Source organism: Thermobia domestica, chromosome 16 (genome assembly GCF_964235325.1).
Source record: "Thermobia domestica chromosome 16, izTheDome1.hap1.1, whole genome shotgun sequence".
Taxonomy (NCBI): domain Eukaryota; kingdom Metazoa; phylum Arthropoda; class Insecta; order Zygentoma; family Lepismatidae; genus Thermobia; species Thermobia domestica.
Window position 1 is genome coordinate 117503927 of NC_137469.1, and position 20560 is coordinate 117524486.

Sequence of the window (20560 nt, forward strand, 5' to 3'; positions counted from 1 at the left end):
ATATAAAGTTTGAGACTCACCTTTCTCCATATTTGGCAATTTTGACAGAAGACCTGCTGACCGACATGCTGCCAGAATATTTGGAAGACTGGGTGTAGGAAGTGGTCTCGCTTTTCGATATACTCGATTTTTGACTTATAGATACCGAATCTTCGCTTTTTGTATTATCAGCCTTATCTCCTTCAAAGTACATCGATACATAGTCCTAAAATGAAAAATATACTGTATGAAGAGGCATTCAGAGCACTACAGAATTAATCTAATTACTAAAGTTATATGAAAACGAGTACGCTTAAGTACAACGAAATATTATTATTATTATTATTATTATTATTATTATTATTATTATTATTATTATTATTATTATTATTTATTATTATTATTATTATTATTATTATTATTATTATTATTATTATTATTATTATTATTATTATTAAATTTTAAGGGCTTTTACAATATATGAACATAGATCTTTTTCAGCTCTCAGAAGAGTTTCAGATAGGGATCTTAAAGACGAAAAATCTGTCATCTATTTTCAACACTCGTTATGTCCTTTAAAACAATGATTTTAGAAATAAAAAGCTGTCAGTTGTTAATGACCAAGAATTGAATATTTTTTCTTTTCACAACAGCTGAACTCCATAACTAGGGATCAATCTGAAAGAGTAAAGAGAAATATTGTGTATATATTACATGTTAAACAAAAATAACTTTATACAAAACGTCGTTTGCTACAGTAATCTGCATAAAAGAAGAGCTCTGCGAACTGGCATTCTAAAAACTTTACTTCTCTAACACTTGTTTCCACTCGAGTACACTGACAGAAAACTTTTGTTATATCACTTAACCGTTATCGCGTTACGGTGAGCGTTTCAAAGGAGCATGTAAGAATGTACAAAAAGCATATTTTACTTTTATACCCTAGTAGAAAGAAAGCTTTCGGCAAGTTGGCGCATGCTTGACTTCTAGCTTTCTACGCTTCCACTTGAAAAGCGTGCTTTCATACAATCTATCTTTTGTTGTACTTGCAAGTGATGCTTTAGATCCATCAGAGAGCGTCATAGTATCACTGACTTTTCATTGGATATTGACTTGACTTGTCTTGTAAAACGCTTGCGTCAAGCTTGAATGGAGTACTGAATGGATTGTTGCTCCCAAGTAACTTCGTTACTAGAAACCAGCCTGCGGCATGCTCACACGTTTTCCGATCAAGCTGGATGCAAGCTTGGCCGACTTGCAATTTAAGCTTACAGCAAGCTGTCTGCAAGTTGTCTCTTCCACTAAGGTAATTTTTTGTTTAATATTTTAAATATTAAACAGCGCACTGTTCTAATATGAACGTGAATCTCCTTCCCACTTCTCACTATATCTGTGCACGTCCCTTTACGGACACAAGTAAAGGACAGGAAGACTCAAAGGGATGAACTCCTATAGACAAACATATAAATGTAGTCTTAATATATAGAATATTGGGGGAGTTTGTGGTAAACGTGAATCAGTAATAGATGATATCAAATGTAAATATTCCTTATAATTCAATTCCATATCAGAGTACGCATCATTGTGGGTCCACAAGCCTTCGAAGTTGCCAGCTTGCAATACGTTTTCTCATTCAGATTAAAACATAGCGCCTGAAATGTCCAACCAGTTATACGTAACTTCTCACTGGTTGCCTAACACCGTAGTTTAGGCCTGCAACAATGTTAATCTTATGGGCTCAAAACGGTTCCTAAAATGTTGAATAGAACAATAAGGACATGGTTTTTGAAAATGTGGATGAGAACTGGACAATCTACACAAAATATGGAATTCACCAGTGAAATGGTACGTTTCTAGCATGAGTGGTTTTCGAGATCTTATTGTTGAAAGGATTGGAGACAAACATATAAACCTAGCATTTTAATATGTAGATTTGCGTATTTGCATTTTGGGACATTTATACTAGTAACGAAATTATTTATAACTCTTTTATAATGCACTATACAAATAATTATTTCTCTTCATTTTTATTTATTTATTTATTTATTTTTTTGCTTTCTCTTAAATATTTATTACAATTCAAAATTATTCGACATTCAAATAAAATAACAACAGGCATAAATGAGGAATGGAACAATAATTGCTAACAGAATAACAGAAAAATATAATAATTTGAATAAAATTGTAACAATTGCATTAAATAAATTTATGAAATAATTGCGAAAAAAATTGTCAGCAGGAAATATATTTCGATAGTCGAACCAAAGGAAGGGGTAGAAAACCACCTATCAACGGCATCATATCTAGTGTTACTGTCTGCTTTTCTACGCCATCCAATGATATTACACCTTATTTATATAGTATGTCGTCCATTTGTATAAATGTTCAGTGTTATCCTTTGTGTTAGAGAAGAAACACCGCATCTAGTTCTTTTCCATGTGGTAAGGTGCTAAGAACCGACGACACCCTCCACGTTGGATAGCAATAGATATGCGTTGAATTAGGAAAGATGTTGAACGAATATCTCCAGTAACGATAGAAATGCGTCTGCCTACTTCTCTAATAAAATCAAGGCTTGTAGATCCTCAAGCACCACTAGTCTCGATGGCAATTGGAGCAAAAATAAATTTATCAAGGAGGTTGTTATATTTCCTTTGCTTTTCTACTTCTCTACGACTAGCACCAGCTCCAGCATTCATAACAGCTAAAGGGGGACTTGAATGGGCAAATGTATCTGAACACGTAAAGTCCCATACTAATGATTAGCCTTTCAACCAAGGAACTAATGTCATGCCATCAGGTCGTTTACCATCTGAACGACAACATCCTGAAGGTTCACGTATGGAAGGAATTCCAGCTGTGGTAAGGGCTCGTACAATAATATCATTCACAGAGGAGTGTCTAGCGTGTCTACCCATGCTCTTCATGAATGAAACGGCATGCAGGTCACGTTGGTTAACTTGATCCCCGCAAGCTGCACAGCGATGTGGCTCACAAATATCTGCACCTAATCTTAAGGCGACAGAGATTCGAAATGCCTCATTAATCATATGAAGACCTAATGGTGGGGAGGGTATTGCATTCAATCATGCCCCAGCATGTAGGGATGAGGCAGCACGAATCCTGGCTTTATCCTCTGGACCAATAACTGACTGTAAGAGAAGTTCATGAAAATGCGCTGCAATTGGTGTGTATCAAGATGCCTGAGAACCTCTTTTGTTAATTTTTGAAAGATCTATATCTGTTAAATTTTTCCATTTGGTACAGCCTTCTTGAACTGCGCCATCTGATCTAGGTGGTAACCATGCGGAAGTAGAGCCTCGACTAAACGAAGAGATCCGTGGTAGGACGTTAAAAAGGAAGGACTCGCCATATCCACTGATCTCCGAATACTAAGACCCCGTAATCACACAGGTATTGATGCTTGAATCCAAGATTCGTCGCTTAAGAAGCAGTTTAAAATTGACTCCAGACCCATTTTAAGGATATGATCATATTTTTCCAGTAGTGAAATCTCATTCCAAGATGGAAAGCATCTTAAGAAGTAGTTTAAACGAGGGATCGACAAAGAGGCACGTAGAAGAAAGAAAGCTGCATGGACAGAAATCGAAGCGAGTCGAGACAAAAAAATATTCTTACTTCGATATTTTGCTTACTTTGTGAGACCGGCGCCTAGAAGACAAGCATCCTGGGTAGTTAGGAGACGTATTCCTGGGGCAGTTACGTCAATTTTTTTTAAATAATAGGTCGAACTTGGCTTCGTCTGACCCAAGAAAACCAACTTCACACTTTGAAAATTCAAATATAGGCCAAGTGCAGATGCCTTCTTATTTATTTGTGATAGAGTTGAAAGGACTACTTCAGGTTCATCAGCGATAGTTCCATCATCCAAATACCAAATGTTTAATTCAGTTGGGCCCTCTGGCTTTTGTACACCTCTCTGGGATGAAATAGTGTCTTGACCAAAGAATAGATCACTGGGTTGAGCTTTTATGTAAAATTATATTCCATTATCTGTCATATATTATCGTACACTTTTATAAAATGTTTTCTTCACCTATAAATATTTATTTTAATAATAGTTTTATATTTAAAATATACATTTCATATATTCTAAGGTAAATTGTTTTTGATATAATACGTACTATGTTATCCAAAGCAACACTCTTAAAGCGTCTTCGAACATCAGGAAATCGTTTGAGAACTTTATAAAATGCTTTTGTTTTAATCTTCCATATATTCATATTTGTCCTTGCGATCACTGATATAGTGGAACGTACATATTCGACATTTTCTATATTTCCAAATATGCTGTAAGCAAGGAGAATACGATAAATATTAGCATATGTGTCATTCTAGAATAGTACCATGCCTACTGGAATTCAGTGCAAATACAGTGAAATATAAATGCCACTCAAAAATGAACCAAATTTTCCCCGCCACGACATTGCTTGTAAGTGTAATTACCGCCATGAAACTAAGCAGAGGAGTTAGCTGAAACAGTATAGTCAGCATGAGAGACAGGGCACGCTTCAACTGAAAGCAGTACAGTAGAAAGATTCCGGTGCTGTTAAAGCAGTCCTTCGGGAAGATAATATCACGCTACAGAAGCGGCGAGTAATGTTGAACTTTACGCTAAACTTGGTAAGATATTTAGTATCCCAAGAGTACGGGCAGGAATTAATATTAAAGAGTCAAGTTTAGCGTAAAGTTCAACATTACTCGCCGCTTCTGTAGCGTGATATTATCTCCCCGAAGGACTGCCTTAACAGCACCGGAATCTTTCTACTGTACTGCTTTCAGTTGAAGCGTGTCCTGTCTCCTATACTAACTATACTGTATCAGCTAACTCCTCTGCTTAGTTTCATGAATAAGTGTTTCTCCTGAAAGAAAATGTACATGTATTTACCTTAAATATGTTATTATAGCAACTTATACATTTTAAACATATTATTCGACATACCTTTGTCCTCTGTAGCTAGCTTTTGTCTTCTTCTTGCTTGTCCTATCAACCACTGAATGATGATTTCTGAATTGTTATGAGTTTACACGTATGCAAGTATGCAGAGATTAAACTGAGGGAGAAACGGTATTGCTATCTCGATGATCAGTGCACAGTTTGTCCGTATACACCAAAATGGTTTAATGAAGTTATTACAAAGACCTTTGAGAAAATTCCCTTTTACCTTCGCTTGAAGGCAAGGGTGCCCATCAGGGGGGCAAGGTGGAGCGCTCGCCCCTAGAGGAAATTGTACTTCAGAATATCGAAAATAAAATAGAATTTTTACATTTGTTACAGCAAAATTTGAAACTATTTTTGAAACGTCGCTTATTCTTGCCCCCCCCCCCCTTGGAAACCAAAACATGGGCGCCCTTGCTTGAAGGTATTGCAATTAAGACCAAAGTGTGATTTAGAGGAAATAGTATGACCAGGTCTCTTTATTTTCTGAAATTATTTACGGCTTTCTTTCATCCAAGCAAACTCTATAAAAGCAAGCGTTGAATTGTAAATAAGCGGAAGAAATCAGCTGATGCTTCAGGCTTTGATGATACTATCTTTTAAATGAATTTAATATACTGTTGTTCTGATATTCTAATCGATTTAAATTTAAACATTAATTTCATAAATACAGTTTTTAACTTCGAACTTTCATTTTCATTTCAGAATAGTGCCGGTATGTCATACCATTATAATGAATAAAGCACTGGGAACAATGGTTTAGGAATTACCATGTTTTCACTTAACCCCCATTTAAAATAATCTACAATCAACTTAGAAGATTGGCAAGAACTTAAGTAAGTTCATAAAAAGTTCCATTAAGTAGTGTTTGAGATTTTCTGTCTCCTGAACGGATAGACAGATGCAGAAACATGATAAATATAAAAAAAATAGTTCTTGTAAACAAACCGATAAGATGGGCCAGATGTCCTTTCCCCTTTGGAAAAACAGAAACTCGATATTCTATATTACATTCAAAGGGAAATATTATCTACATCTATCACCATAGTATTTAACAGGTCATCTTAGACATACTAGCACAAAACACATTGTAAAAGAAGATTGTGATATTCGCGATTTCTTCCCATACATATGCAGTGCTGCATTGGGAAGGATCTGTACCCAACTAAGAAGTAGAGCATGATGTCCATTATGGTATTCCTCTGAAAAGCGTCAGATAACCTTTCTCTTTCGAATACGTAAGTCAGAGATAAACATTGTTTGAGTACCACATTCATGGCGAACCTTATTGCTCAGCTACGTATATACTTACTTCTTTGACAGCCACTGAGCGTTTTCGCCAGTGCAACATCCATGCATGAAAACTTATACATACTCCAAAGTTACCACTTCAAACCTAATAAATTTTACTTCGTACTGTATATATTTATTACCTAGTGATACTTACTCTCCTTTTTCCAAACTAGCTATCGAATCGCCCTCTACGTCAACAACAAGAGCTCTTCCTCTTCTTATAATATACATGTAACTGTGAACATCATTTATCTTAATAATTTCTGAACCTTTCGAAATTGGAAATTGAGTGATAAGCGATGCAAAGAGCTCATAAAATCTATTATCTTGCCCAGAAAATACTTCTATCTGCAAAAAAATTATATATGTTTATAGTTATACAAAATTTGTGAAAAATAAAAGTGTACTTATTTTGTACAGAAACAATATACAAAGAAGCAAAATTGATGACAAAGGACAAAGAAAGGTTGTTGGTTTTGTAATTCCTGTTTTAGTTACGTCGAAGACTTAAAGGCACTACTTGTGTAAACAGCTAGTAATGAAAATGCTCATCACGAAGGTAGAGCATATGTATTATCAAGTGAAATAGCATTTACGGGAAAAAATATGTAACTACTCTAAAACGGCATTTATTTATAAAGAGAAATATATAACTATTATGAAACGGCATTGTTGCATTGTTGCATGAGAACCATAGGAACGTTACTCCAAAAACGCGGTTATCGTTGTCTTTATATCTGGTCATAATTTTGAAAGCCTTTGGTGTAAATGGAACGTAACGCCGTCTGTTCTTCTTGTCAATCATCTGTTGTAATTTAGCTCAATTACCATCTTATTATAAGCACATCTTTCTAAGAAAATAGTCTTTTTGTCCTCTCGCCTGTAAAAATACGAAAATGGAGTTACGTTCCTCTGGTGTTCATACGACGATATGCAGAGCTCAAGTGCAAAACAAGTTATCCCCGTTTTTTCAAAAAACAAAGAAGTAGCTTAGCTGTACCAACGCACTGTCACGGACTTCCTACTTTTGTTGATTTTGTATCTTGTGTTGAAAACGTTGTATCTTTGAGTTTAAAGAACAATAAAAATCTGCATTTGATTCGAAAGATACATTAGATAGTTGCTTACCCAATATTAAGTTATAACTTTTCTTCCTTTTGTTAAGATTATGGCCTTTAAATTTCACTATATGGGGTGTTTTAAAACAACATCGACAATGTTTGGGAGCTGATTTCTAACATCAAGATAAGACAAAAAGTATAGACCAACCTGAGTGCAGAAATAGTCTGCCGAAAACATGAAAAGAATGAACTTTTATGGAACTAACATAGTTGGGTTAAGACTTCACTTAGAAACTAATATGTGCCTTATCTAAAAATATATGTTAATACTCAAGGAACAATTTTTATAGAGGGAGTTTAACTACGGGCGTATAATTTGCAGTACTCACCAACTACCTCCGTAAAAATTGTTGCAGAAGTACCGCAGGATCCTGAAACATGGATATTTGGATAGGGCACGTATTAGTTTCTAAGTAAAGTCTTGATCCTACCACGGTAGGTCTCATTTTATTGGGGTATGGACCTTTAAAGCTCATTTCTTCATGTTTTCGGCAGCCTATAACACCGAATAAAAGCATTTGTGCACCCAGGTTGGTCTCAGTTACTGACTCAAGCCCATGCTGCCTAGAATAAACGAAGTTGGCATCTGTTCATAAAATGTTAGGAAAACAAAACTGAAGTTCTTTATACATAGAAACATAGGTGTACCCAATAGGATCAAAAATCCGATGTTAACTAAATTTTGCCATTTCGGTGACTCAAGCCTTTTCTGCATGAACTAGTTCAATTCGTTTCGTAATGCTCCTAAATCCATGGAGGCTGAAGCAATGCTTCTTCCTTTTTTAAAAAATGCCCACATTTCTTTGGATATGCCAAATTATTTAGACGCTCTATCACAAGATATTCGTTTGCAAGAAACTGTTCATCGTTCTGAACATTCCAACAGTACGGTATATTCAGAAAACCATGTCTACGTAAATTCGATCTCAATATTGGTTAGTTCAAGAATACAAGTCCAAGTATTTAGAGAACCACCACCTACTAAATTCCATTCAAAGAGCAACAACGATTCGAGTTTTGGAAGCAAAGCAGTGTAGGAAAAGCACAATACAACTTTCGGTAGAATAATTTCACTATAGTAATCTGGTTCCTTTCATTCACTATTGAGAAGAGAATGCAATGAATTCAAGCCTGCTCTTGCAGCAACAAATAGCAATTAGGGAAGGGTATAATGAATCTCAAGAGAACTGTACCTAAGTTAATCTTGAACACCCTGTAGATCATGTAGAAAATTCACTCAAAAGGAATGTTTTGAATCTGTAAAGTTCATTGTTCAGTTCCTATAAAATCCAAATTAACTACTATGATACAATTCATGTCACCATCAATTTCAGCTTATAAAATTAAATATTACATTTTCAATTATACCTGAAAATCATATTATGAAAAAATAATATAAATAAATTGCATTGAAGATAATATTTCCCATAATTTACTGCAAAATAAGTTTAATACCCCATTCGGTGGAAATCAAGTGAACAACCCTTTTTTAAAGTTAAATAACTTTGTATAGGATTACTATCGTACAATTAATGGACGATATAAAAACAGAAAGAATATACATGAAGACGAAGAGGTTAACGGAAGACCGTGGAGCGTGGAAGCTTCTCAGCTGCGGCAAGTGACCTGATAACAAGGGCAGAATACCTATGATGATGATCATGATGGTGATGATGAGTATTGAAGGATAATGTTTTCTCTCTATTCTTGTTACTTTACTATGCTATTGAATGAAAATAATATACAAACCGATATGTAAATATATGAACAGATATACAGAGGTCGATTCATTTTTATTGAGCTGAAGTGAAAATGGATCTGCCCCGTTCAAACGCAAATCGTCGCAGTGAGATTGCCAAGAGGCTATCAACAGTATCTCGTTAGTCACATAGTAGTGCAGTCTGATGAGCCTAGTCTGATGCCGGGAAGGGATTTATCAAGTCCATTCCAACGCTAAGTTTACGGTGTGCATCGTAGAAATGTAACATGTGCATAATTTTTGTGGAGGTCGTGTCACTGTAAATAGTATTATACGGAAATTGCAAACTGTGTCCCTGAAAGGTGAACCGAAACGTCAACTTCAATGCTGAATACTACGAAACTCATGTCCTGACTGAAATGTACCAGCATGAAACTCAAGCGTAATACAGACAAGACTTGAAACAGATTGAACTGCACCGAGACAAGTCATCTAGCCACACTGTCAAAACATGGCTGAAATTATATCACCGTATGGAACAGGCAACAGAAATTTCGCCAATTCCTTTCTCTGACATTCCTGATTCCAAGCAAATGGAGTATTGTGCTTTCGGACTCTTCACGCGGCGTATGTCCCATCGTCCAGTCCGCACTGTTTCCGGCCTATCGAAAACCGGTGAAGACGAATGGGATTCTATATGCATAGTCCATCTGCAACGCAGTCTCTTGCAATGTAAACCCCGATCCCCGGCTATTGTCAGTAGAGCATACCTCCTTAAAAACAAACAAAACCAATAGTGGAACACAGCATTTCCTAGGTAAGTAGCACGTTCAAATTCGGCACAGTATAAGTGATTGAACCTCTGTATTATGCTCAATTATGAGAAAATGTTACCGAGGGTATAACTTGTTTTGCATTTTAGCTCTTTATATGAAGCAAAGTAGAATGTGACTTCTAGAAATTACCGTTTACAAATGAAGAAGAGAAAAATGTAATTACTATAAAACATTTACAAATGAAAGAAATAAATATATAGGCATTATAAATGATATTTACTTATGAATTAGAAGAGTGAAACTATTGTAAAACAGCATTTTCAAATGAAGAAGAGAACACTATAACGATTGTAAAACAGCATTTACAAATTAAGTAGAGAAGGATATAACTAATATATAGCATCGGAAAATTAAGCCAAAAAATGGCTAGAAACGGGGAAAAATATTAGAAAGAAAATTTTGATTTTAACACATTCTATGGACTTCCCTGATACTCCACAGAAAAATCCCACGTGGGCAACTACCTGAAATGACATCATGGCGGCCACACAACTACGACTTCTTATGCTTATGTGGTAATATCTCATCACAGAACTGATATACAAACTTCGTTCTGCTGCCAAATTAAAGATAAAGTATTGCTTAAGTGATTTCAGCTAATATCATTCTTTCTTGTTGCAGCCATTTTTAAATATGGTGGTTATTATCTTAAAAATTAATTTTCTCCGTTTCATTTTATTTGTTTTATAGTAGATTCCTATAACTATCAGATATACGGGAAAACACCTCGCAGTAAACGTTATAGAGTCTCACCTTTCGAAAGATACCAATATTACTTCTTTATCTTAATAATGAAACGAATTTGCCCATTTTCTGTAGCGCAGGTATTGAATTTTCAGCACTTAGATTAGTCTAACCATATGAGAATATTTTTAGAATTACAGGTCGAAAAACGTTTGGAAAACAAACTTTTAACACATTTTTAAACTGCTGAGACTCCTGAGAAAATCGTCAAAAATAGCATATGACAACCATCTGAAATTACATCATTAATATAGCGGCCACGCAACTACGACTACTTATGCTTATACGATAATATCTCATCATAGAACTGAGATACGAACGTCGTTCTGGTGCCAAGTTAAAGGTACAAAGGGCACTAGGAAAGTTTTGCAATAGAACAGAACGGATCATCACAGGAGTTGGAAACTTAGTACGTGTTTAGACATGTCCAAATCGGCACCGTAGAAGCTCTAGTCATTGTCTCAGTGTCAGTTGATTTTCATCTGTGTTAGTGAAAAGAGTGATGTTGTCGTGGTCAAAAACTGGATACCATGTAATTTTGCGCTACAATTTTACACGTGGTTTAAGTGTTGATCAGTGTTTAGAGAAAATAACTCCTGTGCTTGGAGAGGATTGTCCTAATCGTACAACGATATTTAGGTGGTATCGAGAGTTTCAAAAAGGAAATTTCAGCTTTGAGGATGCTCCAAGGTCAGGCTGGCCATCTTCATCTGTGACTGACCAAAACATTGCGTTAGTGAGGAAAATGCTTCAGACAGATAGACGGGTTACATATCATCAAATAACGGTATGCTTGGGCATTAATGTACGAGCAATTTGTGCTTTTCTCCGCGATCACCTTTGAGTTAGAAAGTAGTACGTTTGAGTACCACATGACTTGACGGACAAGGGGATGGCACACAGTGTTTCATGGTGCCGTTAAATGTTGAAAAAATAAAATGGAAAATCTGCCTCTGTGAACAGTATTGTGACAGGTGATGAAACTTGGCTCTACTGCTATGATGTCCCGACCAAAGCTCAAAACAAAGTGTGAGTGTTCGAAGATGAGGAGACTCCGTGGCTGTTCGAAAGTCCACATCAGTGAAGAAGCAAATGATGGTGGTATTTTTTAGTGTGCGAGGAATTGTCGAGCGAGTTCTCTTGGAAACACAGAAAACAGTCAGAAGAAAGTGTTATACAGAGGAATGTGTGCCTATGTTCTTGCAGCTCTCAAACAGTTGCACCCAAACTCAAAGATGGACATATGGTTTCTTCACCACGCCAACGCTCCAGCCCACCGTTTTGACCAGCACTGGACTAAAACTCCTAGAGCACCCTCCATACAGTCCAGATCTCTTTCCTCGTGAGTTCTCGCTGTTCCCCCATGTGAAGACCAGACAAAGGAGGCGTTTTACAAGCATGGTGGTAGATGCTTTCAGATCCCAAATTTTCAAATATTTTTATTAGCCCACCGGAGCATTTTGAGTAATAAGTACAGTGTAATTTATAGTTTTTTTTCCTGAGAGAAATTGAGTAGAGTTTTTTTTAGACCACCCACCCACCCTCGCTACGTTTATTCATTTGCTCTGTTAGAGTAATTTTTGTTTTATTGTCTTTTAGGTGAATGATTAAGTGGGTGAGAAGAGAAAAATTTATTATATTTTGTTTCTCTTTCTGTTAGTATATAAGAAGTGTTATTTACATTTTGGTGTTGGATATATATATATATATATATATATATATATATATATATATATATATATATATATATATATATATATATACATTTACATAGTAGTGTAAGACATTTATTATAAGTGAGATTTTGAAAATAACAATAATTGAGAATACTAGTGTTATATCTTCTGCCTTAGGTCGTTTAGTAGAACCCCCCAAATTTTGTGGCAAATTGAACGAGTCAGTTCAGTCATTTTTTAGTTATTTTGAGGATTTTTCTGTCCTCCATAACCTACGTGATGTATAGAAACGTCATTTGTTGCCGTATTGTTTAGAAAATAGGGCTCGTGCTTATCTGTTAGCTTTACAATCAACCGCAGAATATGATAATCTCATGTATGTTCAGATTAAGAAGAAATTAATAGAGGCTTATGAAGATAATATAGTTTCGCAAGTTTTAGAGCAAGAAATGAGAAATAGTGAACAGTCAAATTCTGAATCTGTCTTAGATTACATTTTTTATAAGTGGAAATTAATACTCGAGTATGATCCGAAGATGTCAGTGACCGAAAAAATTAACTTGATAATCGATGGGTTATTGCCTTCGTTCTATTCTGTAGTCGTAAGAAAAGCATATAAGACTGTTATTGAGTTAGCAAAGTCCTTAGATTTAGAGGAAAGAGTTAATTTTCTTGTCAGCATGCGTAGTCAGCGATCGAAGTCCTTGGCAATAACAGACGAATACAATATACATCCTGTTGGTAATAATGCTATACAGCAAAAAGAAAATACTTTAGATGTTAATATTCAGAACGTAAATGAAACTGTAAGTCAAACTGAAGAAAGAAATACATTGATAGCTCAGTTAGACGGTATCAAAGTCCAGTTAGAAGATCTCGTGCAACGAACTGCGCTCGCAAAAGTTTCTCTCACACACAAAGGAAAATCTGTGTGTATACAATCTTATGAGCATTCGCGTTTGGAGCGAAGAAATTCCATTCATGCATCCTCTCCATCCTTCGCTCATTCGTTGCCTCCTGCTTCTGTCAATGCAGTCATTATAAATGAAAATGTTAAATCGAATTATAGGAATAAAGTTGACAATAATATGTGTAATAGTGTTAGAAATAGTAAGCGATATTATGTTCCTATTCAATATGAAGCTAATTTGCCTCATGTTAAAGTATATATTGATAATAGGCCTCATTTATTTCTATTGGATTCAGGCAGCACTGTCAGCATAATTTCTGGTAATAGTTTAAGTAATAAGTATAAAATACTCAAAGGAACGACTTTTATTCGTGGCGTCACTGGTAATTCTCAAGAAAGTGATGAAATCGCTTTAGTTAAATTTAAATTAGGAGGACAGTCTATTACGCATCCTTTTCGAATGTATGAAGATTTTCCGTATAATAGCATAATTGGCCAAGATTTCTTTAAAAAATCATCTTGCAATGGTTGATCACAATAAGAATTCTTTTAGTTTTGTTAAATGTGGTATTTCTCCATGAATTGAATTGCCGCCATACGTATCTTTTGATGAAATTTCTAATCATATAGCGAAATTATATAAACTTTAATTTTTAGTAGCTCGCTCTGCTGTTTTACCTACAAATTCAAGTGTTCAAGTTACATTAAAAAAGTAAATGATCTTGCAGGAACTCGCAATTTATTAGTTCCCAATGAGTTAATAAATACGCAGGCAGAAATTTTTGTGCGTAAATCAGTTGTTGACGAAATTCATCCAGTAGTTTCTGTAGTTAATCCTACCAAAAGTAAACTTTACTTGAAAAAATATATTGTTTTGGGTTCTGCAGAATATGTTATCAGTTATACCAACTTCAACCAGATAGCACTAACAATAAGGTTCATCAAGTCAATGTAGTAGATACAAAATCTTTTCCTGAAGGTTATGATAAATATCGAGTAAATGTTAACCCTGAATTCTTGCCACATCAACAACAGCAATTATATGACTTAGTAGAGGGGTTTTTCTTGGAGTGAATGTGATTATGGTTGTGCTAAAGGATATAAGCATAAAATTGAATTAGTAGACAATATTCCGGTAAATAGACCCCAATTTCCAAAACCATTTCATCTACGGGATGAGATCAAAAAACAAGTAGATATTTTATTGAAAAGTAAGATCATAGAGCCTAGTATTAGTCCTTATAATTCTCCGGTAATGCTTGTTAAAAAGAAGAATAGACAGTATAGATTTATAGAGGATGGGAGGTACATAAATAAAAAAAATGGTTCCTGACAGTTTTCCGGTTCCTCCTATACAGGATAATTTGACTAATTTAGCAGGACATTGAGTTGAGTTGATTTTAGTTTAGCGTCCCTTTCAGCAGCGAGGCTATATGAGAAGTGGACCTACTGATTAACGTGGAATCCGAACCACATGAGCTCCCGCCGGGAATCGAACCCGGGTCTCCCACGCCAAAGGCGCGTACGCTAACCGCTTAGCCACGGAGGAGCTCCAATTTAGCAGGACGATAATATCTATGTTCTAGCGACGTTTTTGGAGCATTCTTTAATATTCCTCTCACTCAAGAATCAAAACCTATTACAGCTTTATCGATTCCGGGCGTTGGATCGTACCATTTTAATTTTTTGCCTCAGGGGGTATTCGCCACAAAGTTGAGGAAGGTGCAGAATCATCGGAGACAAGCAGATCCCACCATTGGAGGACGACCGACTCCACGTCTAAAGAATACCATTCTGCAGGTTCAGTGCCGCAGATACTTTTGTCAGTTGAGATCAGTGGAATGAAGATGTAAGAGGACATCCTAGAGACGCATTATTGTAGAGACGCATCACGGAGAGAGTTCGACGCCCCTAGCAGTCCAGCAGGATTGAGTTCCAGTTGCTGGCTGCTACCAGAACATCCAGGTTCCTTCACGGCAAACCCTTCATCGTTCCAGATGACCAAGTCGACGCCAGCATCGTTGGAATTATCAGGCTAGTGCTCGTTCCTATTTCTTAGTTACATCCTTTCTCTTTCTCACCTGTTTCCCATAACTAGTCATTTTTCAAAATTAGAAAGATCTGAATTTTATTTAAATTCAATCATAATTTAGTTGTTAAGTACCGTGTTTTGCATCAGTTCCATCCCCAATTGTTACATTATTCTATGTGTATTTTCAGAGATTATTCTGAGCTACAACTGATGGCACAGCACCGTCACATGGTTTGACGCCCTACTAAGGTCTTGGGACGATGAGTGCGCGCAAATCTTTGCCGAAAGATGACAGAGTTTCTTCGACGACTGGTTTCGAAAACTGCTAAAATGTATAATATGTGGTGGAACGAACTTTGAAAATGTATAAGAAATAAGGTCGTATTGCAAAACTTTCCTAGTGTTCTTTGTACACGATTCAAATGATTCCAGTTAATATTGTTTTTTTGTGTTCCCGCCATCTTTAAATATGCAGTGTGTTATCTTTAAAATCAATATACTCTGTTTCATTTTATTTGTTTCGAATGTTATTAATATCAAACTATCAAATACATACATACGATTCTTTAAAATATTTTAAGGTAATATTGATATCGCTAATTTACTTGGTTTTGTAATGACAAACAGTCTGCATTTTACATTGATATTATCAAACAAAATTATTATTTAAAATAGTAAATATTAAACATTTTACTTTTATAAAATAACACATATTTAAAATTTTGTTTAACAACATAACACATATATTTCGTCAAAATTTAGAAACCATTTATTGCATTACAAATTACATAACCTAGCTCTCTACAATTGTCTTTTAACTGTTTCATTCATTAATGTTACTGAATCGTTTAGAAGATGATCATGAAGGTTCATTTCATGGTCATTGGTTTTGAAGTTTCTTCAATGTCATCACAAATATAATCGTCGTCTTCTAATGAACTTAATACTAGTTTGTTTGTGCATGATTCTCCCGCACCTTCTCCAATCATTGATGTGCAGCGAAGCCCTCCTTTTCGGCACTCAAAGTTTCTGGAACAGTCACTTTTGCATCCACACCGTATGAGATGCAATAGATTATGTGGCGCTGGTGGCAAAATCGATGGCACGGGTACGTACTGTCCCGTCCTTATTTTCCATCCCCATCCCTCAGGGAAAAGGTGATTTCCCTTCCACTCTTGTATATGATGGTACACTCGAAAACTATGCTGGTCCGCTGCAGCTGAACATCGAGGGAGGCTTGCAAGGTTCATGACGTAATTCGGTGTTTTTCTGCAACAGTTTGGATATATTTCTTAAATTTTGTCCTGTCGAGTCCACCTGTTATTCTTCCGCCGTACAATTTCACAATAACGCTCCTCCTACAAAAATAAAAATTATTTTAAATTAATAAGACGGAAATTTACCCTTTCCTAAAAATAAAAAATACGTAAGAGGAAATTTTCTCGCCTGCTGATCCAATATTATCACTACTTTCTTCTACTTTCTTGAACTCCTTCACAACTGCCTGCAGCTCGGAGTTCTTCTGTAGCTTATTGAAACCGGTAATTATTCCCTTATTGTAGAACACGGATGTTGTGTCGCAGCCCATCATAGCCTGGATGTGCAACAAAAGGCCCCTTATGTTACCCTGAACGTCGTGCGGTTTTCTGTTGCTATAAATCTTCACGTCATTGCTGGAACTTCATGGGTCTAACATATGATGTCTTTAGGCTGTGATAAGACAGCCATGAGTACTAGAAGATCGAAATTTGTATCGACTGTGATTGCGGATTTTCCATACTTGGAATCGTTCATTGCTGTTCTTATAATCGATGTATCCGCATCACTATGTCCATGAAGAACGGGTAGATATGCTGCTTTTAATACTGAGCTAAGAAGTTCAACAAGATTTGATTTATTCGCTGTGTTTAACGAGAACTGCTGTTGTCATAGTTGGTACAGATTCCGACTTTCCAGTACTCATGGCTGTCTTAACCCAGCCCGAAATTACCATATACATGTTAGACCCAAGAAGTTCCAGCAACGACATGGAGATTTATAGCAGCAGAAAACTGCACCACGGTCTGGACAACATGAGGAACGTTTTGTTGTTTATACAGGCTATGATGGGCGACGACACAACATCTGTATTCTACAATAAGGGTCCAATTACCAGTTTCAATAAGTTACAGAAGGACTCCGAGCTGCAGGCAATTGTGAAGGAGTTCAACAAAGTAGAAGCAACAGTGATATTATTGCATCAGCAGGTGGGAAAATTTCCTCTTATTTATTTATTTTATTTTTTAGGAAAGGGTGAATTTCCGTCGTATTAATTTAAACGTATTTTTATTTTTGTAGGAGAAGCGTTATTGTGAAATTGTACCGCAGAAGAATAACAGATGGACTCGAAGGGCAAGATTTAAGAAATATATCCAAACTGTTGCAGAAAAAACACCGAATTACGTCATGAACCTCAAGCCTCCCTCCAAGTTCAGCTGCAGCGCACCAGTATAATTTTCGAGTGACCATCAGATACAAGAGAGCAAGGGAAATCGCCTTTTACCTGAGGAATGGAGATGGAAAATAGGAACGGGACAGTACGTACCAGTGGCACCAAATTTGCCACCAATGCCAGATAATCTACTGCATTTCGTACGGTGTGGATGCAAAAGTGTCTGTTCCAGAATCTTTTAGTGCCGAAAAGGAGGACTCTGTTGCACATTAATGAATGGAGAAGGTGCGGGAGAATCATGCACAAACAAACCAGTATTAAATTCGTTAGAAGACGACGATTATGTGTGTGATGATATTGAAGAAACTTCAAAACCATCTTCTAAATTACTCAGAAACATTAATGAATGAAACAGTTAAAAGGCAATTGTAGAGAGGTAGGTTATGTAATTTGTATTGGAATAAATTGTTTCTAAATTTTGATCAAATATATATGTTGTTAAACAAAATTTTAAATATGCGTTATTTTATAACAGTAACATTTTTAATATTTACAATTTTAAAAAATAATTTTGTTTGATAATATCATAATGAAAATGCAGACTGTTTGCCATTACAAAGCCAAGTAAAATAGCAATGTCAATATTACTTTAAAATGCTAAAAATATTTCGTATGTATGTATTTCATAGCTTGATAGTAATATGATTTGGAACAAATAAAAAGTATCAGAGTAAATTATTTTTTAAGATAATACTCTGCATACTTAAAAATGGCGGGAACGCATTAAAGTGATATTAACTGGAATCATTTGAAACATCCTTTGTTCAAACCTTTAACTTGGTACCAGAACGAGTGGCGGCCACATTGATGACTTCATTTCAGGTGGTTGTCCATATGCTATTTTTGACGATTTTCTCAGGCGTGTCAGCGGTTTAAAAAAATGTGTTAAAAGTTTGTTTTCCATACGTTTTTCGACCTGTAATTCTAAAAATATTCTCACGTGGTTAAAATAATCTAAATCCTGAAAATTCAACACCTTAGGCTACAGAAAATGAACAAGTTCGCTTAATTATTAAGATACAGAAATAATATTGGTATCTTTAGAAAGGTGAGACTCTACTCTATAACGTTTACTGCGAGGTGTTTTTCCGTATATCTGATAGTTTCATAGTACTCTACTATAAAACAAATAAAATGAAACGGAGAAAATTAATTTTTAAGATAATAACCACCATACTTAAAAACGACTGCATCACGAAAGAAAGATAGCTGAAATCACTTACAGTATGCTTTAATTTGGCATCAAAACTAAGTTTGTATATCAGTTCTGTGATGAGATATTACCACATAAACATAAGTAGTAGTAGTTGTGTGACCGCCATATTGATGACGTCATTTTAGGTGGTTACCCACGTGGGATGTTTAGGGATTTTCCTGTGGAGTGTCAGGGTAGTCCATAGAATGTGTTAAAATCAAAATTTCTTTCTAATATTTTTTCGTCTCCAACCCTAATTTACCTATACTAATAAAATTGCATTTACAAATCAGGGAAAGAATAATGTTAATATTATGAAAGACCATTTACATATGAAGAAGAGAAGACTATAGCCATTATAAAACAGCATTTACAAAGAAAGAGGAAAAGACTATAGCCATTATAAAACGACATTTACCAATGAAGTAGAGAAGACTGTAAATACTACAAAATTGCATTTATAAATCAAGGAAAGAATATTAATGGCATTTACATATGAAGAAAAGAAATTTATTACCATTATATCACAGCACTTACAAATGAAGTACAGAATAATATAACCAGTGGCGAATTTAACGGGGAGGCTATCGGGCTCAAGCCACCCCGAAATAATTCCATTATTATTTTTTCGCATTATACGTACAACACAAATGCTTCTTATTGGTTCTCAAGCCCCCCGAAATAAGATGGTAAATATGCCACTGAATATATTATAAAACAGCATTTTCAAATTAAGAAGAAAGAATTTTAACCATTAGAAAATGGCATCTACAAATGAAATAGACAAAAATATAGCTACTATAAAACAGAACTTTCAAATGAAGAAGAGAAGACTATACCCATTATAAAACGCATTCAAAAATTAAGAAAAACTTACGCCATTTACAAACAGCTATATTAACTTAAGCCAAGAAACGAACCAAGAATAAACACTATAAAATTGCATTTAGAAATCAAGGAGAGAAGAATATAACTAATATGAAAAGTCATTTACAAATGAGAGAGAAGAATATAACTACTAAAAAGTAACTACGAAAGAAGGAAAGAGAAATATAATTACTGTAAGGAATTAATACATTAGGTAAGTTTTCACCAATTAAAATGAACCAAAAAAATTTACTTTTAAAAAGTATGATTTCTTTTTTGTGGAACTCTGCAACCGCTACTAGTAGTTTATCCATTATTTTGACATGCACTACCCAATCTAGCAGTAATCCGCAGTTTTATGCTTGGTTTTTGACCTGGGTGATATCTGTTGTCAGGTATAATTTGGAATGTCAAAATAATGGGAGTAGACTGTATTAGCATATAATTTGCTCTACTACTAAAGCTCTTAACGAAATATTTTACCCTGTAGAGATCTGCTTTTTTATGTTAATGCATCTCCAACGGTCATCTGAAAAATTAAAATATTATTTAGAATAAAGTAAAAGTAATAGAACAGTTGTTATTAAACACTTACTTCACTCAAAAACTTTCCATACGAACAATACAAGATATCGCCCCTTATACCAGGATGGAATTTTCTGATGTACTTCCAAGCATCAAATCCTTTTATTAAACGATATTTAAGTTCATGGTTCGAAATAACTTCCCTGTGAATAAAAGTTATGTTGATGACTAT

The 20560-nt window shown here is 35.3% G+C and overlaps 1 protein-coding gene across 1 annotated transcript in view; it reads right to left on the minus strand.

The window, feature by feature from the left end:
- LOC145673364 (uncharacterized) overlaps positions 1-20560 on the minus strand; it is a 779808-nt gene that overhangs the window by 155599 nt on the left and 603649 nt on the right. The window contains exons 24-27 of the mRNA XM_081743004.1: positions 20399-20531; positions 6387-6580; positions 4125-4290; positions 21-205 (exon numbers count right to left, since the gene is read on the minus strand). Coding sequence (XP_081599130.1) covers positions 21-205; positions 4125-4290; positions 6387-6580; positions 20399-20531 — 678 coding nt within the window. The remainder of the gene's footprint in view (positions 1-20; positions 206-4124; positions 4291-6386; positions 6581-20398; positions 20532-20560) is intronic.